The sequence below is a fragment of the Schistocerca cancellata genome, chromosome 8, assembly GCF_023864275.1.
Source record: "Schistocerca cancellata isolate TAMUIC-IGC-003103 chromosome 8, iqSchCanc2.1, whole genome shotgun sequence".
Classification (NCBI taxonomy): Eukaryota; Metazoa; Arthropoda; class Insecta; order Orthoptera; family Acrididae; genus Schistocerca; species Schistocerca cancellata.
Genome location: NC_064633.1, coordinates 42,640,115 through 42,664,906, shown reverse-complemented (window position 1 = coordinate 42,664,906; position 24,792 = coordinate 42,640,115). Strand labels below are relative to the sequence as shown.

At 43.7% G+C, this 24,792-nt stretch overlaps 1 protein-coding gene across 2 annotated transcripts in view; it reads right to left on the bottom strand.

Annotated features, from left to right (window-relative positions):
• Nucleotides 1–23,002: 23,002 nt before the first annotated feature.
• LOC126094604 (protein white-like) overlaps nucleotides 23,003–24,792 on the bottom strand; it is a 316,644-nt gene continuing 314,854 nt past the window's right edge. For both annotated transcript variants that reach the window (XM_049909079.1, XM_049909080.1), the window contains one exon: nucleotides 23,003–24,114. In XM_049909079.1, the coding sequence (XP_049765036.1) occupies nucleotides 24,010–24,114 (105 nt within the window). In that variant the 3' untranslated portion in view covers nucleotides 23,003–24,009. The remainder of the gene's footprint in view (nucleotides 24,115–24,792) is intronic.

The window sequence follows — 24,792 nt, the reverse complement described above, 5'->3', positions numbered from 1 at the left end:
TGGTTTAAGCCTTCCACTCGGCTCCAAACCAAAGGACCGCGATCGGTTCTGGGAACGATACTACAAATAGTTAGCTCTGGTTCCACCCCGCGAGCGAGGCTTTCCGCCTTCACCAATTCCGCCAACCGCCTGTACGAACTGAGGATGACCTCTGAACCCAGACGGCAGGAGTCATTGGTGCCGACATGAGCAACAATTCGCAGTCGGGTGCACCCAGTGCTCTCTATTGCCGCCGGTAGGGCCTCCTCCACATCTCGGATGAGACCCCCCGGCAAGCAGACAGAGTGAACACTGGCCTTCTTCCCCGACCTTCCCGCTATTTCCCTAAGGGGCTCCATCACCCGCCTAACGTTGGAGCTCCCAATAACTAATAAACCCCTCCCCCCGTGTGCAGGGAGCGTGGTGAAGTTGCATCTAGTGTGGCATTTCGTTAGTAGCTGAGGGGCATTCCTTCACCACCAATGGATTTTAATGACTTAAAGAATAGCGAAATATGAATTATTTAAGTCTTAAAATTGATATAAATGTGACCTTAATAAATAAAATAAGGCTTCACATAAATTTATAACTATAATAAGGATTCACATAAATTTATTTATGTGAAACCTTATTTTATTTATTTATTAAGATCATATTTATTATTTATTTTTAATTAAAAGCATTTTTGTTGATTTTTTTTTATACAGGGTGTTTCCATAAGAGCGTTAAAAATGTAACAGGACATATAGATTGCTTCACTGAATAATTAGAGGGAGGGAACCTGGGGTCGAAAAGTCATCTTAAGGAGATACGGAAGTAAACTAGTCTACCGCTTTGTCTAGCATTACGGTTTTCCAGCAACTAACATGCGTACAAGTTTACACGTACTGTGATGTTTATTTACATCTACATTCCTTATTTCCTGCAAGGAAACGAGGAGTAGGAGCCTGATTACTAGAAAGTCATGATGCCGTTTTTGTTTACTTTACTTGTCCATATGGTGGCTTTGTTGTATCGTATTTAAATTGTCCCATAAGTGCTATGAATCAACGGCAGAACCATTCTTTACGCAGTGCTATACGATGGAGCAGTACCTGCACAGTTTCGCAGAAATCCCTGACTGGCACCTTGTGTATGGGGAACTACGTTGCAATGCTCTCGCTGCTGAAAGGCTGTACAGGTAACAGTTTCCTAACAGACATCATCCGTCACGACGAATGCGGGAGACTGGTTCATGGAAAAAAGAAACGAGGGACCGGCCAACATGAGGACCACTCGTACACCCGATTTTGAAGAGGAGGTGCTGGAATAAGTTGCAGTGGACCCCACGTATTGCACGGGAAATGGGCGCTGCACATACCAGCGTGTGGCGAGTAAACCACGAACAACAATTACACCCATATCACCAACAACGAGTCCATGCAATGCTTGTGTCTGACTTTGCATCAAGGTCGCATTGTGTCAGTGGTTGCTCCAACAATGAACCAATCTACCAGATTTCCTCGAAATCGTGCTGTTTAATGACAAGGGCTCATTTGATAGTGATTGATTTCGAACAGCAGGAATAGCCATGTGTGTGACGAGGAAAACCGTCACGCTGTAGTATAGTCACATCATCAAGTATGTTTCGCTGTGAATATCTAGGCCAGCATTGTAGACGACAATCTCATTGGGCCATACCTTCTACCTGGCCATCCGAATGGCCGTCTTTAGTTGAGATTCGTGCAAAAACTTCTACCTGAGTTGTTGGAGAACGTATCCTTGGCTGTCTGTACTTGTTGCGGAAGATGACCAAGCAAACAAACTTGGTACCCTTGGCTATTCGTGAGAGGATGTGGATCCACATGATGGTGCACAGCCTCACTTCATTGTGGATGTCTGCAGCCATCTCAGCGCTGTATTTCGTATTTCCTGGTCGCTGGATGGGAAGGGGCGATCCTATTTCATAGCCTGGAAGGTCACCTAACCTGAAACATCTTCATTGGATATCTAAAGTCAATTGTGGGGTGGAATTTGGAGATGGAATTGTATCTGCCTGTGATGTGATTCGAAAGACACCAGAAATATTAGTCAGGGTGCGTCAGAATCTTATTCGCCGATGTCATGCTTGCATTGAGGTTGATAGCCGTCAGTTTCAGCAGATTTTCTAAGATACAGTACATATGGTACGTTCATTGTGCTAGTGATAGTATTTACAATTAACTGTAACTAATGTAAAGAAAAAGGTACACATTAATGTGTTTTGCTCCTGTTATCCCCGTAAGCCGGCTTCTCCAACCCCAGATTCCCTACCACAAATTGTTCAGTTGAGCGTCCTCTACGTCCTGCTAAATTTTTGCACGCAGTTATGGAAACACCCAGTGCATCATGTAATGTAAAATTCACTTCTGAACAAATTGTAAGTATAGTACTTGCTTTTTGCTTTGTTTGAAATTAACTAGCACTTATTTTTGAAATGTCTGATTGTGCCTGAAAAAAAAGTACTGTGAAACAATAACTTCTATCCAAACAGTAAAACCATGTTTCTACTACTGTAAAATACATGTTTAAAGTATTCCAAATAGTTAACACGTCCTGTCAATCTTCAGTATCTGCCAAGTTGCACTGGATCACGAGGTGCATTTTCAGGTTTTCCGTTTTCAAAGATCTACGGTTGTCGCTGAGGATAGTTTTGCACCTGGAAAACAGGACGTCAAAAGAGCGTGTCTGAAGCCGGAGAAGTCACAGCAGGCCAGCCTTGGTCCTTGTCTTAAAATATTTTGGTATTCCCAGAAAGACTATCACTAATTTTGCACGTTGTAGAATATCCAGGACTCCGCCGGAAAACATGTTTCAATTTGTTGTTGACTCTGTCAGCCACATGACCACGAGCTCGACCCAACCCACTTTGTACAATTTGTACAATGTTAGAGGCATCAAACAATTGAGTACCAGCAGCTTCGAGTCGTGTGGTTGCTTTTGATACCCACGCCAAGTTGACGTTGATTTAATTCAAGTTTCCAGGCGATATCTGTAAAGGTCTGTTAAGACATCTTTCACAATTTTGATAACACCAGCTCATCGCTATCAAGCTCGCAAAAAATTGTCTTCATTTTGGTGCAGTCGATGCAGTAGTACTCCTTAGCATTAAAGCCAGAACGCCATCGTATAAGAACAGGCTGATGGGAAGGGGCAGTGAGGTGCCTGTTCCTTGAATTTCTGCACCCGTATTGGAACCTACACATGGATTTTCTCGCAACAGGAAATTAATTTGTGCACATCAATGCAATCTGATGCCGGCCGCGGTGGCCGTGCGGTTCTAGACGCTTCAGTCCGGAACCGCGTGACCGATACGGTCGCAGGTTCGAATCCTGCCTCGGGCATGGATGTGTGTGATGTCTTTAGGTTAGTCCATGAACCATGGACCTTGCCGTTGGTGGGGAGGCTTGCGTGCCTCAGCGATACAGATAGCCGTACCGTAGGTACAACCACAACGGAGGGGTATCTGCTGAAAAGCCAGACAAACGTGTGGTTCCTGAAGAGGGGCAGCAGCCTTTTCAGTAGTTGCAAGGGCAACAGTCTGGTTGATTGACTGATGTGGCCTTGTAACAATAACCAAAACGGCCTTGCTGTGCTGGTACTGCGAACGGCTGAAAGCAAGGGGAAACTACGGCCGTAATTTTTCCCGAGGGCATGCAGCTTTACTGTATGATTAAATGATGATGGCGTCCTCTTGGGTAAAATATTCCGGAGGTAAAATAGTCCCCCATTCGGATCTCCGGGCGGGGACTACTCAAGAGGACGTCGTTATCAGGAGAAAGAAAACTGGCGTTCTACGGATCGGAGCGTGGAATGTCAGATCCCTTAATCGGGCAGGTAGGTTAGAAAATTTAAAAAGGGAAATGGATAGGTTAAAGTTAGATATAGTGGGAATTAGTGAAGTTCGGTGGCAGGAGGAACAAGACTTCTGGTCAGGTGACTACAGGGTTATAAACACAAAGTCAAATAGGGGTAATGGAGGAGGAGGTTTAATAATAAATAGGAAAATAGGAATGCGGGTAAGCTACTACAGACAGCATAGTGAACGCATTATTGTGGCCAAGATAGATACGAAGCCCACACCTACTACAGTAATACAAGTTTATATGCCAACTAGCTCTGCAGATGACGAAGAAATTGAAGAAATGTATGATGAAATAAAAGAAATTATTCAAGTAGTGAAGGGAGACGAAAATTTAATAGTCATTGGTGACTGGAATTCGAGTAGGTGAATATGGATTGGGGCTAAGAAATGAAAGAGGAAGCCGCCTGGTAGAATTTTGCACAGAGCACAACTTAATCATAGCTAACACTTGGTTTAAGAATCATGATAGAAGGTTGTATACATGGAAGAACCCTGGAGATACTAAAAGGTATCAGATAGATTATATAATGGTAAGACAGAGATTTAGGAACCAGGTTCTAAATTGTAAGACATTTCCAGGGGCAGATGTGGACTCTGACCACAATCTATTGGTTATGACCTGTAGATTAAAACTGAAGAAGCTGCAAAAAGGTGGGAATTTAAGGAGATGGGAACTGGATAAACTGAAAGAACCAGAGGTTGTACAGAGTTTCAGGGAGAGCATAAGGGAACAATTGACAGGAATGGGGGAAAGAAATACAGTAGAAGAAGAATGGGTAGCTTTGATGGATGAAGTAGTGAAGGCAGCAGAGGACCAAGTAGGTAAAAAGACGAGGGCTAGTAGAAATTCTTGGGTAACAGAAGAAATATTGCATTTAATTGATGAAAGAAAAAAATATAAAAATGCAGTAAATGAAGCAGGCAAAAAAGAAAAAAAAGGTCTCAAAAATGAGATCGACAGGAAGTGCCAAATGGCTAAGCAGGGATGGCTAGAGGACAAATGTAAGGATGTAGATGCTTATCTCAGTAGGGGTAAGATAGATACTGCCTACAGGAAAATGAAAGAGACTTTTGGAGATAAGAGAACCACTTGTATGAACATCAAGAGCGCAGATGGAAACCCAGTTCTAAGCAAAGAAGGGAAAGCAGAAAGGTGGAAGGTGTATATAGAGGGTCTATACAAGGGAGATGTACTTGAGGACAATATTATGGAAATTCAAGAGGATGTAGATGAAGATGAAATGGGAGATACGATACTGCGTGAAGAGTTTGACAGAGCACTGAAAGACCTGAGTCGAAACAAGGCCCCCGGAGTAGACAACATTCCATTGGAACTACTGACGGCCTTGGGAGAGCCAGTCCTGACAAAACTCTACCATCTGGTGAGCAAGATGTGTGAAACAGGCGAAATACCCTCAGACTTCAAGAAGAATATAATAATTCCAATCCCAAAGAAAGCAGGTGTTGACAGATGTGAAAATTACCGAACAATCAGTTTAATAAGCCACAGTTGCAAAATACTAACGCGAATTCCTTACAGACGAATGGAAAAACTAGTAGAAGCTGACCTAAGAGAAGATCAGTTTGGATTCCGTAGAAATACTGGAACACGTGAGGTAATACTGACCTTACGACTTATCTTAGAAGAAAGATTAAGGAAAGGCAAACCTACGTTTCTAGCATTTGTAGACTTAGAGAAAGCTTTTGACAATGTTGACTGGAATACTCTCTTTCAAATTCTAAAGGTGGCAGGGGTTAAAATACAGGGAGCGAAAGGCTATTTACAATTTGTACAGAAACCAGATGGCAGTTATAAGAGTCGAGGGACATGAAAGGGAAGCAGTGGTTGGGAAGGGAGTAAGAAAGGGTTGTAGCCTCTCCCCGATGTTATTCAATCTGTATATTGAGCAAGCAGTAAAGGAAACAAAAGGAAAATTCGGAGTAGGTATTAAAATCCATGGAGAAGAAACAAAAACTTTGAGGTTCACCGATGACATTGTAATTCTGTCAGAGACAGCAAAGGACTTGGAAGAACAGTTGAATGGAATGGACAGTGTCTTGAAAGGAGGATATAAGATGAACATCAACAAAAGCAGAACATGGATAATGGAATGTAGTCGAATTAAGTCGGGTGATGCTGAGGGAATTAGATTAGGAAATGAGACACTTAAAGTAGTAAAGGAGTTTTGCTATTTGGGGAGCAAAATAACTGATGATGGTCGAAGTAGAGAGGATATAAAATGTAGACTGGCAATGGCAAGGAAAGCGTTTCTGAAGAAGAGAAATTTGTTAACATCGAGTATAGATTTAAGTGTCAGGAAGTCATTTCTGAAAGTATTTGTATGGAGTGTAGCCATGTATAGAAGTGAAACATGGACGGTAAATAATTTGGACAAGAAGAGAATAGAAGCTTTCGAAATGTGGTGCTACAGAAGAATGCTGAAGATTAGATGGGTAGATCACATAACTAATGAGGAAGTATTGAATAGGATTGGGGAGAAGAGAAGTTTGTGGCACAACTTGACCAGAAGAAGGGATCGGTTGGTAGGACATGTTCTGAGGCATCAAGGGAGGGTAAAAATCGTAGGGGGAGACCAAGAGATGAATACTCTAAGCAGATTCAGAAGGATGTAGGTTGCAGTAGGTACTGGGAGATGAAGAAGCTTGCACAGGATAGAGTAGCATGGAGAGCTGCATCAAACCAGTCTCAGGACTGAAGACCACAACAACAACAGGTTTAAGTAGTTCTAAGTTCAAGGGGACTGATGAGCTAAGATGTTAAGTCCCATAGTGCTCAGAGCCATTTGAACCATTTGCAATTTGATCGCACCTGTTCTGCAGCTCTCTTTAACGGAAGTGCAAGGCAAGTGACTTACACCATACTGGGGTAGAGAATCTCAAACGCCTTGGCTGCTTTAACCATGTATGAAGCATCATCTGTTACTAGAAGCAAACCGTTGTCTCTGGTCACATCAGCTGGCCACAGGAGCTTTATAGTTGTCAAACCAACAAAATGGCAGTTGTCGAGCTGTTTACTGTCGTGGTCTTTCCACGTTAAGAGCGACATTTCGCCAGGCCCATCAACTTTTGGAATATAAACAACAACGCCTACACACGTCTGTGTTTCATCTACGGAAACCCAGACCTTTTTCTGCAGTAACACTAATTCGTATTTTATTGAGCACCTTCTCTTATTGTTAGCACAACGACAAATACACTCTAAGCTTGAGCACTTGAGTACCTTCTCTTATTGTTAGCACAACAACAAATACACTGTAAGCGAAAAAACAACGGACCGTGAAGGAATCATACGAATGGGACAGTGATTGGTGTATGAGATGTACATGAACAGAAAAACAAATGATTGCAGTTTCAGAAAAATTTGAAGATTTGTTCAAGGCAGAGAGCTTCATAAATTGAGCAAGATAGTAACGCGTTGGTTCCGCATCTGGTCCTTACGCAAGCAGTTATTCGGTTGTTAGTGTCATTCCATGTTCTTCTGAGGGATGTCGTGTCACATTCAGTCGCACTGGAGGGTTAGATTGACAAAACCCTGAAATGATATGGAGGGCACTCCCTCAAATGCGCCAAACGTCCCCAACAGGGGTGACATCCGAAGCCGTTTCTGGAAAATGTAGGGTTTGGTAATCACGAAGGCAAGCAGCAGGAACTCACGCCGTATGCAGGCGGGGATTATCTTCCTGTGGTGTCAGTCCAGGATGGCTTGCCACAAAGGGTAAGAGAACACGGCGTAGAAGTCGTCGATGTACCGCTTTTGCTGCGAGGTTGCCGCGGATCACGACCAAAGGGGTCCTGCTGTGAGGACAAGTGGCACCCCGGGTGTCACTGCTGGTGTTCAGGAGGTACGGCGGGCGGCAGTCATATTGGGTACCCACCCACTGTCTAGGCGTCTCCAGACACGGTTCCGCTGCTCATCGGGATTCAGTTGGAAGTGGGGCTCATCACTGAAGAAAACTCTACTCCAGTCAAGGAGACTCCAGATTGATGGCGGCTGGCTTCATTAGCATCCCGCCTCCTTGCTTGCTAGTCTGTGTTTTTGGTGGGTGCACATATGTTGCTCCCCGTGACATTGGCCCACAACCGCATAGGAAACCACGGTCAAGTGTTCGCCATTTAGGCGCCCACAGGTTGGTCTGCGATCCACCGCAGGTTACACACAGCTGGGGCCCGCTGCTGGAGGTACTGACAGGTTCGGCTACCACCTGCATTGGGAGGTCTCTCAGGCGGTTGGCTACATGAAAGTCTTATGATTCTGTAAAAGAAAGCAGCCTAAGAGTTCTTCGTATATGCATATGAGAGCAGTGAAGTTTGACTTTATTTTTATGGCACAATGTGAATTTAAACAAAACACTGCTTTATGATCATACCTGTAACCCATACCTTTCTCCCGTTCTTCTGCACTCAAACGAGTAATGGATTATTCAGAATTTTGTTTTGACAGTTATCCAGGCCTCCCATATCGATTTTCCATTTTGCCCCCTTAGAAAAATTTATGAATGACAGTGTTGGTAAAACCCTTACGATATTTGATGTTCAAATAGCTGAACTAAACGTACTCAGACATTTCGCTCTTTAGTTATTCTATTCAACACTAAACTGACACACAATATTATTAGCGTAACGCAATCTGACTTTCAGTAATCCCTACAAAAGAATGGCCGTGACTAACAATAACCTATACCTGTCATGCATCACTTACCTCACAAAAATCTTCGTTACTCGAACTACTGCAATACAGCGAGCGCCAATACTGCCAGCTAAATAAAAGATTCTAACTACTCAAGGCACTAACTACTGATAGGCATAGTTACCAAATGAAAGATTTTGATAGAGAACAAACAATGTATTTACCTTAATAGTGTTCAAAAGTCATTATATATATATATATATATATATATATATATATATATATATATATATATATACTCCTGGAAATGGAAAAAAGAACACATTTACACCGGTGTGTCAGACCCACCATACTTGCTCCGGACACTGCGAGAGGGCTGTACAAGCAATGATCACACGCACGGCACAGCGGACACACCAGGAACCGCGGTGTTGGCCGTCGAATGGCGCTAGCTGCGCAGCATTTGTGCACCGCCGCCGTCAGTGTCAGCCAGTTTGCCGTGGCATACGGAGCTCCATCGCAGTCTTTAACACTGGTAGCATGCCGCGACAGCGTGGACGTGAACCGTATGTGCAGTTGACGGACGTTGAGCGAGGGCGTATAGTGGGCATGCGGGAGGCCGGGTGGACGTACCGCCGAATTGCTCAACACGTGGGGCGTGAGGTCTCCACAGTACATCGATGTTGTCGCCAGTGGTCGGCGGAAGGTGCACGTGCCCGTCGACCTGGAACCGGACCGCAGCGACGCACGGATGCACGCCAAGACCGTAGGATCCTACGCAGTGCCGTAGGGGACCGCACCGCCACTTCCCAGCAAATTAGGGACACTGTTGCTCCTGGGGTATCGGCGAGGACCATTCGAAACCGTCTCCATGAAGCTGGGCTACGGTCCCGCACACCGTTAGGCCGTCTTCCGCTCACGCCCCAACATCGTGCAGCCCGCCTCCAGTGGTGTCGCGACAGGCGTGAATGGAGGGACGAATGGAGACGTGTCGTCTTCAGCGATGAGAGTCGCTTCTGCCTTGGTGCCAAAGATGGTCGTATGCGTGTTTGGCGCCGTGCAGGTGAGCGCCACAATCAGGACTGCATACGACCGAGGCACACAGGGCCAACACCCGGCGTCATGGTGTGGGGAGCGATCTCCTACACTGGCCGTACACCACTGGTGATCGTCGAGGGGACACTGAATAGTGCACGGTACATCCAAACCGTCATCGAACCCATCGTTCTACCATTCCTAGACCGGCAAGGGAACTTGCTGTTCCAACAGGACAATGCACGTCCGCATGTATCCCGTACCACCCAATGTGCTCTAGAAGGTGTAAGTCAACTACCCTGGCCAGCAAGATCTCCGGATCTGTCCCCCAATGAGCATGTTTGGGACTGGATGAAGCGTCGTCTCACGCGGTCTGCACGTCCAGCACGAACGCTGGTCCAACTGAGGCGCCAGGTGGAAATGGCATGGCAAGCCGTTCCACAGGACTACATCCAGCATCTCTACGATCGTCTCCATGGGAGAATAGCAGCCTGCATTGCTGCGAAAGGTGGATATACACTGTACTAGTGCCGACATTGTGCATGCTCTGTTGCCTGTGTCTATGTGCCTGTGGTTCTGTCAGTGTGATCATGTGATGTATCTGACCCCAGGAATGTGTCAATAAAGTTTCCCCTTCCTGGGACAATGAATTCACGGTGTTCTTATTTCAATTTCCAGGAGTATATATATATATATATATATATATATATATATGTGTGTGTGTGTGTGTGTGTGTGTGTGTCTGTGTCAGTTCATGACATCCAATACAGTATTACAAATTTACTCTTTCTGATGGACATACGCCCAGATCGTCCGCTCTCAAAATTCTACCATCTCTCTCCCCACATCCACCACTGCTGGCGGCTCACCTCCAACTGCGCAACGCTACGTGCTGTTCACATCCAACTGTCCAACACTACAATAGCGAATATTCCAACAATGCCAACCAGCCACAGACTGCACACAGCACAGCCAGTGATTTTCATACAGAGTGCTACGTGGCGATACCAACATAAAAACCTAAACAGCCTACTTACAGAGTCTCTTTAAAACTGACATAAATGTTCGATGTGGTTTTCGATGGACTTTTTCCGTTGGAGATCGTGCATCTTGTGTAGTGCCTCTGTAAAGAGGTAGGAACATTAATACGGCATTGTGTCTGTTGCACTGTTGAACCAGTTTCGTGATGTGTCATTGAAAGTTCGTACGAATGTTTCAGCGAGCCAATTGGCCTCAGGAGGCATCGGTATTGTCAAGAAGTGTGAAAATACTTTGGTTAAAAATGTTAAATTTCCTGAGAACAGAATTGTGCAATGGCGAATACTTTTGACAAAGCCTGAATTGTCTTTGTTGAAGACATCGCTGACATCTGCATCACAGATGGAAATACGGAAAAACCATCGGTGAGGATGAGCAAAAAACTTCCGAGAAACGGTCCTGCAAAATTAGTATACAAACATGACCAGCATTCTGTTGCCTGTGGCCTCGGGAAATATTGTGAAGTGGAAGCTCACTGGCATTTTAAACATAAACAGCATCTAGTCAGCATTATTTCAATATCTTTATCAATATTTTGAGAGTAGCGCTGCTCTCTGGCAATGCATTTGGCACGGACCATTTCCAGCGCCGCTGATGCAGCATCTGTAGTACCATACCTTAAATTAAGGTTTTCTTTTTTGTAGTCCAATACGTCTGTAAATTATTCCACAGACCTTCAACATTAGATTGTAAAGTGGCATCATTTTGAGCCACATTACAACTACCACGCCGGAAAGAAGACCCTTTAATAGTATAAACATCGAGACAGGAAACCATTAACGATACTGACATCGGCTAGGGATCTTAATTTGTAGCTGAATATCTGCACGTTGGGCGATAGTGAAGCGGACGGATACGGGAGGCTGGCAGGGGAACGGGAAAGACACAAGCGCGGCAGGCAGGCCTGAGAGCTGAAGACAACAGCGCCTGTAAGCTACTGGAAGCCCCAGGCAGGTGGACCGCCGCTTAGCGACAGCCACGCGGCCGAGGACAAGGAGAAGACACAGGGTCTCCCTCACAAAACGCGTGGCGGCGTGTAGGTGGTTTTCCCAACGGCCGGAGCGGAAGCTTCTGGAACAGTCTGGAAGCTTCTAGAAGCTTCGGTCGGTTGCAGATCTGAGATTGGTCGGCGCTCGGAAACGAACGCCTTCCAGCAACATGATTGGCCACGCACATGAAAGGGGTGAAGAAAAAAAGAACAGGAGTTACGAAAACGCGTAGCGACTGTAAAACACTTGTTCCTGGGGCGTCGAGGAGAGAGGTTGGTCATGGGGGGTGTGCGACTTCGTTACTGGGACAGAGGACTTGTAGCTGGAGCCTGAGGATCGTCTGGTGTTCCTCGGCAGCCGTGGAGGTGCCTTCGGAAGCTTTTGCTGAGGCAGAATTTATGTTATCTCGCTGAGGCAAGAACCTTTGCAGCTATAAGCGTTAGATCACTGTAGTGGTCGTACAAACGCAACGGCGTTAGCGAAGTAAAGTAAATTGCTGATCACGTGTCTTTTTCGTTCTATGCTGAAGTTTCACGTTGCTGGGGCAGAATTTATGTTATCTCGCTGAGGCGAGAACCTTTGCAGCGATAAGCGTTAAATCACTGTAGTGGTCGTACATTCACAAAGCGGTTAGGGAAGTAAAGTAAATTGCTGATCACGTGTCTTTTTTGTTCTATGCTGAAGCTTCACGTTGCTAGTCGCGAGTGTAGTTCTAAATATAATTGCAATTGCCACAGCTGATGTCAGTATTTCGCACTTGAATTAACGACCGCGAATATATCACAGGACAGTGCCAGACAGAGCGATTACCAAATGTGAATCGGCGGAACTGTAATGTAGCTCGTACTGTGTAATCTTGAAAAGAGTGAATTGCAGAAGAGTAAAGAATTTAACACTACTGAGTGTATCATTTCATAGCTAGTACTTTCCTTTGTCATTTTATTATCTCCTTATTTGTGTATTTCATGTTTGCAATCACCAGGTGGAGGCAGTGTTTGTAGGTCAGCACATCTGAACATTCTAGCGTATTCTGAGGATATGGTTAGAAACCAACCAGATTTGCATACGACTAGTTAACGTCACATACAGAGCAAAGGATAAGCTTACCCTTCTGGAGAGCGTATAAGTGTCAGGGCGACAAATTAGCGTTATAAAATCCGTTGTGCAAAATTTTTCACTTATACGTTCGGCGCGCAGGCTTGCCCATCAGCAGAAAAGAGCAAAACAGAAGTGGTAGCTTACAAAATGACCTCCACTTTCTACCCTGCCTGTCAATTTCTTCCCGTTATAGCACAATCGGTTTCATCTCAGGTTACTGCCTTGGCTTATTCATATTCTTCAGCACCCTACATTTTTCTTTCCTATTGACATACCCTCTGCACACTTCACATGCATGTTTGGGCTCATTGTCCTGCTGGAGAACAAACCAGCGATTTATAGATCTCTTGTAAGACGGAACTGCAGTGTCAATCAGTATCCTGTGATATCCTTTCTTCCTTAATCTTCCATTAATTCTCCCTAGACCACCGAATTTACCCCACACAAAACATCCTCACACCATGACCGCCGCTCCTCTACGCTTCACCGTTAGCATCACAAACATATGTTCTCCACAAAGTCAACGGACAAATATTCGATGATGGCTTCCAAATAATTCAGACTCATATTCGTCCGTGAATAACGCCTTCGATCATTGTCGCACGCTCTATTTTTTATGTTTTTGTACCCATTTCAATCGTTTCCTCTTATCTCCTTTGCATATTGGTCGTCATGCACCCCTTTAAACCTTGTTCACGGAGTCGATGTTGCACTGTTAAGACAGATTGGAGCTGCTCGCATACCATTTACTTTCTCGCAAATTTCAGACGCAGTAGTACACTACTCCTCTGGCGTTTTCTCTATACACACTTCAACTGATCTTCCCTTGTTACTCGGCGTCTTACAGATCGTGTAACAATTGCACTGGTACCAATTTGCTTGATCCGCAGCAGCGTATAACCACTGCACACTGGGCTAAGACAACTTTAGTTGCTATTGTCCTACTACAATAGCGTTCCTGATGAAGAGCTGCAATTACAGCACATTTTTCAGTTCCCACCTCTCGCTTCCGTCCCATTAGGAGGTAACTGGTATGAATCTGACCACGTATACAAACACAGTGATAGATGCACAAAATGTACTGTAAATTAATTCGAACAGGCTGCTACGCGGGCACCAGAAGAAATGAGGCCTATTTGAAAGGTAAGCCACGTCACCGTTGTGGATACTGACCAGTGCCAATATATGCGAGCAGTCAGTCAGATGCACAACAGAGTCGCATAGTCTGTGCGTATTTGTACTTGTTTCATTATAAGAAAGGGGACCCGACAGAACATTGTGATGTTACAAAATAAAAGTGATGTTGTTATTCAATGGAAAGTTGGAAATTGAGATTTAGCTTACTGTTTTATCAATCACAATTGGCGTAAGAATCATGGATTGACCATTGTCATTAAATATTGCATTATGAGATTTGAATAGTTTTTACTTGCAGTTTCGCGTGGCTTGAGGCAGTCACAACTAGCGTGCTATTGATTAAGAAATTGCCTTATCGTCTTTCTAATTACTTCATGATCGTAGATACGATCATACCCGGTTGTGAAGTTATTGTTATGACAAAACAATTTCCTAAGGGACCAGAAAGTTCTTAAGGGCGCAAAAACAACTGTAACATCACACAAAAGGGAAATTCAATATTAAAGCTGATGCAAGAAAACGATAAAACAGTTTTCTTTTTATCAATGTAACACGCACGTTGGACTGCTGATCTTGGTGTCTTTAATATTAGCAAAATGCATAATTAAAATGAAAATAATACTGAGGAGATAATAGGAATGAGCACTGCTAAATGATTCAGTGTTCCTAGAATAAATATTTATTATAACTAAAACCTATATCGTACCTTAAGCTTAGTACTACAATGACGGTAGATTTTTATGTCCGTATCATGTCCATTGAGCGCTCTTTTATATAGCCATTGTCTTCTTTGAGTCGCTCGTACGTCGTCACGGTAAGTTATAACAGTTCTTTACACTTCACTCAAACTTAGACATAACACGTTTTTATACACTTAGTAAAAATTAGATCAGACTGCCACAAATCTGCGTCCGTCTTACTTGAGAAAAACAGTACAAGTCTTTTGCGCTCAAGGCTTCATTTGTTCTCCAGCGAACAAAATAGTGAAGGATCGCATATCTATCCGTATTTTTCTGTTTATATTGCCGCCCAAAGACGACGAATTACATTACTTAGAAAATTCACCGTCGCCATGCAACGCCTCATTATACATTAATCATTATTTATAAAGAAGTATTTGCCTTCTGGCTGAAAGTATTAACTACTCGTATTTGCTGTTTTGTGTTGTGTGATGTCCTTAGGTTAGTTAGGTTTAAGTAGTTCTAAGTTCTAGGGGACTGATGACCATAGATGTTAAGTCCCATAATGCTCAGAACCATTTGAACCATTTGCTGTTTTAATGAAGTCAAAATAGCGAATATCACAATATTCAAAAAGAAATCTCTGTTTTAGGTACAAATGCATAGTTGTGGCAGCTGCTCGGAATCTTTCGATGGGTAGTGAAAGTAATCACCAGTGTAGGAGTGAATGAGAGGAACACGGCTGAAAAGAAAAGAGAAATGATTTTTCACAGAATTCCTCAGACGTGGATGTTGAAGTCCCAAAGCTATCTTTTTTTATGGAAGCTTACACAATCGCATGGACGTCACTAGTCACGTTTGTAGCAGAGGCACCCACCTGCTGACGTAGCCGGTGCACATTCGGTGCACGGTGCTGGCATCGAACCGGCGCTGCTGGCAAAGCAACACAGTCCTTAATGACGACGTAAAAGAAAGGAAGGTCATCATTTAACGTATTGTCGACGATAACGTTATTAGAAATGGTCAAGCTCCAGGTCAGACTGAACAAGGATGAAGTAAGGCTATCAAGCTGTACAGGTACTGATTGTAATCTAAATTGGATGGCGGGAGGCAGATATCTGACGTAGAGTGTTGCGCTTTGGAACAATTTACAGACTTTCACCTCCAGTCAGACCTGCAATAGAAGTCCAATATATTTCCTTACTGCATCTTGAAACGATAGCGTTCATTCTATCTGTGCTGCAGTCTGTTTCTGAACTTACAAAAATTACTCCGGAAAAGTACAGCTTTCCAAAACGTAAATAACTATTCCAAGCTACAAAATGGTCATATACTTACGAACAAAATTCTGTCCAAGTTTAAAAGAGTTGAAATCGAGAAATCTTGCCAATACTGTGTTTAATGGTCTAATTTAATAGTCTATGAGTTACATTTTTACTCTGCAACCCACTACAATCGGCAAGTCAAATCAAACGAAGAAGGATTATTACCAGAAACCAGTTACAAGTTAAAACATTTTGAAATAGAAGCTACTGGCAGCAAACAAAAGATTTCCATATTCAGAACGGAGAAAATTGTTAATACGTTAATAAAGCTCACTTCCTTTGCAAATAGCACGTGTTCCGTAGCAGAAGCATTTTACCATTCCAGGGTACAAGATGGTCCACGACCAAAGAAGTACGGCTTAACGTGTGGATGGTTATGTAACTACTTTTAAAATTACATAAAATTTTACTCACCAAAAAACTGTTTAGCTTAGGACTTAACAATTAACTCCAAATAAATTTAATACGTTATGCAGTTTTCTCAAAAAGAGGGGTATGCGGAAAGTAGGATGCGATAGGTCGCTAAATGGAAACGACTGTGAAAATCGATGATGCTTTGCACAGATGTGTTGCACAATGTTTCCAGTACGCCTGTCGACTGCATCAATTCGCTCTTTTTAGTTATGAGGGCACAGTGAACACATAAAGATGCCTAGAAGGAACTGTCTACCACCAAGTATGGGTGCCCGCTGCAGGGTTTTGCCTGATTTCATGCAACCCAAACAATGTAACTGTCATGCATTTCCTTCTTCATGACAGTTCTTGGACGCATACTGCAGAGGCAATGATGACACCTCTGCAACATTTTCGATGGAAAATGTTTTATCGCCCCACCATATAGCCTGGACTTGCCAACCCTCTCATTTTTATCTCCGCTCACATGGACCGCTGGCTATGAAGACATTTTGGCACAGACAACGATCTGCAGACGAGTATAGAGAAGTGGTGGAAAGGACAGGCGAGTGCCTTCTATGATGAGGGTGTTGGAAAGTTGTATTGTGGTGTCACCGCCAGACACCACACTTGCTAGGTGGTAGCTTTAAATCGGCCGCGGTCCTTTAGTACATGTCGGACCCGCGTGTCGCCACTGTCAGTAATTGCAGACCGAGCGCCACCACACGGCAGGTCTAGAGAGACGTACTAGGACTCGTCCCAGTTGTACGACGACTTTGCTAGCGACTACACTGACGAAGCCTTTCTCTCATTTGCCGAGAGACAGTTAGAATAGACTTCAGCTAAGTCCATGGATACGACCAAGCAAGGCGCCATTAACCACTTCTATAGAGAGTCTCACTTGTATCATCCAGAATGCTGTATACAAATGATGGATTAAAGTTAAGTATTCCAGCAGCTACGTACTTTTCTTTATAGCATTCATTACGTATCCTGTTTCAGACCTAACGCCAGCCGGCGTGTGTAAACGCGTGCCTTTCGGTTACCCGTCACTGTGGACTGGCTGTCTTGTCAGTCTACTACATGTATAGTGGCAGCTTCTGACACCGAATGTAACAGCAACACCAAATGTAGCGGGAAGAGGGTAGAAGGCACAGTAAGAGAGCTTTCCAAGTGATTTACTGTTTCCAACTACAGTGCCGCGTTCCTCTTGGTCTGTGTCACAGATTCCAGCAATGTTGAGGACACCGCTTCACTGCCTGCGAAATGGCTTGGCGCGGAATGGCTGCCTTAGCGACGCGTGCAGCGCACTGTATGGCTGCGCCGACACTCGACTCAGTGGTCTTCGCCCGTGCCATCCCAGCGCCACTCGCTGGGAGCTAGGAGCTGCATGCTTCTTCGCCATCATGTTTCAGATCGCGGTCGACAACAAGCGCCTGCGATCCGACATCCGAATCTGCGGCCCTCGCCTCGGGCTGCCTCTGGTGTGTGTCGGGAGCCAACAAGTCTGCCTGTGGTAGCGACCCGTGGAATGGCCCGCCTCTGGCTGGCTGTGGACCCTGCATTGGCCTCAGAGGGTCGAACCAGCGACCCGCCGTGGACTGTAATGCTGGCGCCCCATCTGCTGCTGCGTGTAGCCGGTGCTGTGACACGCGGCACGCCCTGCCGTCCATGAGAGCTGCCGCACTTGAATGCTTTTTTAGTGAACCGGCGCCTATTTATACGCGGCTGTGCACCTCTGTTTTGCTAAACGCGCCACTCCGCGTCACGTACTCATAACACTTAGGTTGGCCAGTGGGCCCCTTCTGCCTGTGACTTTCGCCATGCAAACCGCTGCGTGTACTTAAATACACTCTGATTAATGTTTCGAGACAAACTTGTTGCGTAAAACGTAGTTTATAATATAATTCCTCATATTCTTGTTCTGATACAGAACTCAATAACCTGGAGACAGAGAAGCAACTAGAACTAAAAGAAGGAAAATATAATCTGGCTTTCAAACTTACCCTTTGTACATTTATTCCAGTTTTTTTAACTTCTTACATAAATACATTATTAATAAATGCCGTCCTCACTGCATTAAAACCTCTGTTGGCTTCGTATTTCTGCATTCACTCTTCTCCCAGCAAATACATTTTCTTCAGATTCCTGCTCCTCCTCTCATGGATTGACAGCCACATTGTGCAAGACAAATACTGCAACTATTATAACCGCTGCACGATTTACTTTCACTCTGAGTCCTAAACTGGGACAGGGAAATCGTCTTTTTACTACGCCAAACATTCTTTCAACTACTGATCTGATTTTCTTGTGGGCACGATACTATATTCGTTCAGCCGCCATTTCATCACGAAGTACCGGCGTCAACAAATACCTGCAACACTGATAACCACTGTCTTCCAGAAGTGTGACTTCCAGAATTTCTCCTGTTTTTAACTAAGCATGTACGCGTGAGTTTCCGAAAATATTGCTGTCATGGACATTTCCTGGCCATCTAGCCACGATATTTAAACATCACATCTTAGCGTCTGTACATTTATAGAAAATCGCCTGTGATGATTTCTAAACGTGTCAGCACTGTCGCGATTAGGTGATTTGATGGGGTTGTGAGTGCAGTCGATAGCGCCGAAAACGCAGGAAAATGCGCTATTTGGTAAAAATCACGCTGTGTGTTCCTAACGTCATGTTCATCCACTGGCATTTTGATAAATTTATTTTTCAATACCTTATGGACAGTTCTGTAAGCTGTTGTAATATCTACTTTAAATGGATCACCAAACACTATTTGAAAGATTCCTGTGGCATAATGTCTTAAGGTTAACAGCAACATGCACATTGCAGTCAGTGGTTTCATCAGATAGTCTCTGAGCCTTAGCTCCAACTGCTCGACAGTACTTTTCTGCAAACGAAACCTCAGCTTAAATGACTTTTTATTTAATTCCAAGAATGGACGCATCCTTTCACGGGACATACCGGGAGCTCTCTGGATCTCGTCGTCGTCGCCCTCTGTGGACACATCTATATACTCAGATATCTGTAACGTAAACGAAAGGAAACAATGTGTTTCAAATCGTGTAGGGCTGCTGCCCACAGAATTTTGTCCACAAGTGGTCCAGAACGCTCGGAAAACGGAGAATATAGTATGGTTTCAATGGTATGGGATGGAGTGGCATGGTAATGTTGTTTAATTATGTTTACGATCAGTTAAGTAGAGGAAGTAGTAGCAACTGGAAAAAAGAATTTCCGAGATTTGACGTAGGTTCGAACATCTAATGCACTCAAGCCAACAACAGAACCTCTGTGCCACCGAAAAGAATAAAACTATGTTACATGGTTAGGTTTTGTTTTCAGAATACTTGCTTATGTTCTATTTATCCACACATGTGGAATTGTCATAGCAGCTAAAGGACGTGTTCGGTAGTTACAATTCAGTTCAAATTGCATAGTTACTGCTACTTTAGCCAAGAAGAGAACGAATGTAAGAGATGCTGAATCGTAATTGTCTGCTGTCAAAATTCTCATGCTTAAGTGTTCACTGCAAATATTTCGAATATTCCTTTCTTACTCAGTTGCTAAGTGTGGCCTCTATTTTATTTCGCAACTGCTGATGAGCGTAACTCACTATAAGCAGGCCCGCACCTGGCTGTAACTTGCGCACTCAGAAGTATTACACCAAAACTGACTTTTCCTTTCCCGAACGGTAGTGCCGCTACATTATTCTCCCCTTCGGAAAGATCCAATCCCTGGGTTGACGTTTAACTAACTCTTGACTTGTTTGGGTCGGCACCTATGACATATTTCCTTACTTTTAGAAAACTTAAATGTGGTCTACTGCCCCTTAAAACACATAACATGAAACGAAATGTAAAAATTCCTTACTGGACGACCACTGCTCGATCAACCTCTTACGTACTCGTTTCACGCCCTCGGTATCCAAGAGAAGTAGCTGTAAGATGTAACTAACTGTCCAAATAAAATATTTATTTTCACTGTGGTTTCCATTTCGCGACCAATCGGACCTTACTTTCTGAATAGCCCTCGTATTTACAAAAGCCGCCCGAAACAGAACCGCATACCTCAAGACATCAGAAACTGCAAAACATACCAAAAACTGCTTACGGCAGTTTGTAGTGGACAACACTTCGTTTGGTTCTAATATCAGTCATTATACTGAAACATCGACAGGGAATCTGATGTGTTCCTAGGGACACTACCCCCCAGGTAATATACACTGTCGGCTACGAAAGCTGCTGACTAGATGGTAAACATCCCTATCTGGGACTGCACTGTGTCGATCACTCCCCGCTCACCACTGCTTCCAGGTCTCATCTGTCCAGTGGTTGCTCAAATGGTTCATGTGGCTCTAAGTACTATGGAACTTACCTGAGGTCATCAGTCCCCTAGACAGAACTACTTAAACCTAACTAACCTAAGGACGTCACACACATCTATGCCCGAGGCAGGATTCGAACCTGCGACCGTAGCAGCAGCGCGGTTCCAGACTGAAGTGCCTAGAACCACTCCGCCACAGCGGCTGGCCCACTGGTTGCATAGACGCTTCACTGTCTTGCTCTACATGAGCCAAATTTTACGGTCTGGAAGAAGCATTTTCCAGTGGGCAAACATCTTGCCCCATTCAAATTAACACTTACACGAGACGTAGAGACATTTATTTTCATGTTTGTACTCCGTCAGAAGACTCCACACTGACTCAACTTGGCACAATACTGAATGCTCAAGTCAAACGAGGATGGGGAGTATGAAATCTTTCTACACGTCGTCGATTTGGAATCTTCCGTTAATTTAGTTTTTTCCCTTACCTTTCTTTGCTCCTCCTTCGATAATATTCCGTTCAAATTTGATGTCATTCTGAGCAGTGGTTCTTGTTGTACAGCGTTCTGAAACTGGGACTTTAACAATAATCACCGTGTAGATTTAGAGATGAAACAGATGTTAACTCTTACGAACAACACAATGAGCTAGAGGGACGTAACGCAACAAGATCTGTGTCTGCCATATAACGAGGTTGTCATCTCAGACCTGGGTATAAGAGAGAACAAACATATATTGTCAGGTTTAGTGAATTTCAGTTGCATAGACATGGCTGTAATGAGGTTTTAAATATTGACTGGGTTCTATGTTTTCTAGATCCAGGACAGTTGCGATATTTTAGAGACATTACAACTGACACAGACGTCTAACACAAATTCTTTACAGACGAATGGAAAAACTAGTAGAAGCCGACCTCGGGGAAGATCAGTTTCGATTCCGTAGAAATACTGGAACACTTGAGGCAATATTTACCTTACGACTTATCTTAGAAGAAAGGTTAAGGAAAGGCAAACCCACGTTTCTATCATTCGTAGACTTAGAGAAAGCTTTTGATAATGTTGACTGGAATACTCTCTTTCAAATTCTGAAGGTGGCAGGGATAAATTAAAGATGGCAGTTATAAGAGTCGAGGGACATAAAAGAGAAGCAGTGGTTGGGAAGGGAGTGAGACAGGATTGTAGCCTCTCCCCGATGTTATTCTATCTGTATATTGACCAAGCAGTGAAGGAAACAAAAGAAAAATTCAGTGTAGGTGTTAAAATCCATGGTGAAGAAATAAAAACTTTGAGGTTTGCCGATGACATTGTAATTCTGTCAGAGACAGCAAAGGACTTGGAAGAGCAGTTGAACGGAATGGATGGTGTCTTGAAGGGAGGATATAAAATGAACATCAACAAAAGCAAAACGAGGATAATGGAATGTAGTCGAATTAAGTCGGGTGATGTTATTAGACTAGGAAATGAGACACTTAAAGTAGTAAAGGAGTTTTGCTATTTGGGGAGCAAAATAACTGATGATGGTCGAAGTAGAGAGGATATAAAATGTTGACTGGCAATGGCAAGGAAAGCGTTTCTGAAGAAGAGGAATTTGTTAACATCGAATATAGATTTAAGTGTCAGGAAGTCATTTCTGAAAGTATTTGTATGCAGTGTAGCCATGTATGAAAGTGAAACATGGACGATAAATAGTCTGGACAAGAAGAGAAGCTTTCGAAATGTGGTGCTACAGAAGAATGCTGAAGATTAGATGGGTAGATCACATAACTAATGAGGAAGTATTGAATAGGATTGGGGAGAAGAGAAGTTTGTGCCACAACTTGACCAGAAGAATGGATCGGTTGGTAGGACATGTTCTGAGTCATCAAGGGATCACCAATTTAGTATTGGAGGGCAGCGTGGAGGGTAAAAATCGTAGGGGGAGACCAAGAGATGAATACACTAAGCAGATTCAGAAGGACGTAGATTGCAGTAAGTACTGGGCGATGAAGAAGCTTGCACAGGATAGAGTAGCATGGAGAGCTGCATCAAACCAGTCTCAGGACTGAAGACCGCAACAACAACAGACGTCATTTGATAACGACGTGCAAAACGTGTAAGTAACGTCATTTTTATACAATTATGAGCACAAGATGATATTATGTTCTAAATACTATATTATACATCTGTTTGTTGTCTGTATCAGAAGCCGCTGACGATGGGCTCAGTGCCCGAATATAGGTTTTGCAATTAATACCTTACATACATTCATGGCGTACACAAGATTTTCACCTGAAAATATGGGGTAGGGCGGCGTCTGGAGACACGTTCTCGCTGCCTCGGCTCACCTCAGTAACCAGCGTGACTCTGTCTTTGGGAGCTTACAGCACCGTCCGCCATAGACAATTGATGCTATGACTCAGTATTAATTTTTGTGTTGAATACAGCTGAATACACATTTCTATAATCAAATGATTGCAACTGCGCAGTAAAAAAGTATTTTTTATTCAAAAAGTAATCACAATTTTCACAAATATGTTACCACAGTGTGATGGCACATCATAATTATCAAACTTCAGTCATTAGAATACATTCGCCTGATGTACTATACATTCGTGAAACTGACGGTTTTTCTGACAGTAGAACTTCAAACACGAAGCAGTGACACCTGAGCACAGTTTATTCTGGTACTAATACTGATATAACTGCAGTTAATATGCCACAAAGTTTTTTGCCATTTCAGTTAGTATATAACTGTGAACTGTAGAGTTCGACCAATATATTATCGAAAAAGACACTTTTGATTAGTATTTCTTTCTACGGTGTTCTTGAGAAAGATAGACTTTATAAATGAACGTTCTAAAGCTATAAGAGAGCCTTACAAACTTTAGTAATAAATAAAAGGAAAGAAACGACCATTACACTTACAATATCTCCCCTTTCTTGAAAATATTAAATAAGGAACATTTCAGTTTTTACGTGAACATAACTTTTATATGTATTCTGGATCCATATACCTGTTCGTCAGACGCATGCGAAATAGCCCGGTTACCACTGTCAATATGTGCAAGGTCAGTCTGTCTGCTTATGTTCAAAAGATGTATCACAACCAAAATATGACAGTGGAGGGCGCCGTGTGCTCCTGAAAGGTTGTTTACCATGTACTCACCACAGGTACATGCGTGCGAAAATCGGATGTATCGTCCTTGTCGGCAGAGCCGTTTCAATCTGGGAAGAGCTATTTCTGTCACGTTATCACGTCCACTGCTAAGAGTGCGGCGCGCGTGTAACCAGTTCACGAAATACGATACTGTCTTTCGGACGGAATGTACATCTCCTGACACAGAAAGCTGAGCGTAAAGAGGCAGCACTTGAAGCGCTGTACCACAGACACTGCTACTGTACGAGATCGCAGGCCACTGTTTGTGGCACGCAGTCCGTGTCTCGGAGACGCGCTCAGACGCCGCCTGCCGACGAGAAGGAGGAGTGTGGGGCCTTCAGCGGCTTCCGCGCCACGTCCTCACCAGCAGCGCAACGAGCGCCAGCACACGCAGACCCACGGCCAGCGCGGTCAGCCCCAGGAGGTCCTCCACAAAGTCGGCCTGAAAGCAAGACGGCGACGCCTCACGAGTCAATGGCAAGACCACATAACACTGTCGCCAAAGAAACACGAAAACTAACCAGCAGCCTGAGCAGTGCTCACTCGTAAGAGAAGAGACACAAACGACAAAGATTTATCTACAAACCGCACAGGCTGCGCAAATTAAAACTGAATATTTCAATGTCAACACAGTCATCTACTTACAATGTAAAAAGCAATATAATTTTCACGTTCCGGAGGTCAAGCCTTCATCATCAGAATTACTGTATACAAATCCCTAAATGCGAGCAATATTAACAATAAAAAACAACAATAAAAATAAAATAACGTAGCTACTTATCTCACGGTAGCGTCTTCTTAAGATGTACAAGATGTGTAAGATTTAAGCAAACAAATACACTACTGGCCATTAAAATTGTTACACCACGAAGATGACGTGCTACAGATGCGAAATTTAAACGACAGGAAGAAGATGCTGTGATATGCAAATGATTAGCTTTTCACACAAGGTTGGCGCCGGTGGCGACACCTACAACGTGCTAACATGAGGAAAGTTTCCAACCGATTTCTCATACACAAACAGCAGTTGACCGCCGTTGCCTGGTGAAACGTTGTTGTGATGCCTCGTGTAAGGAGAAGAAATGCTTAAAGAAATGCTTACCATCACGTTTCCGACTTT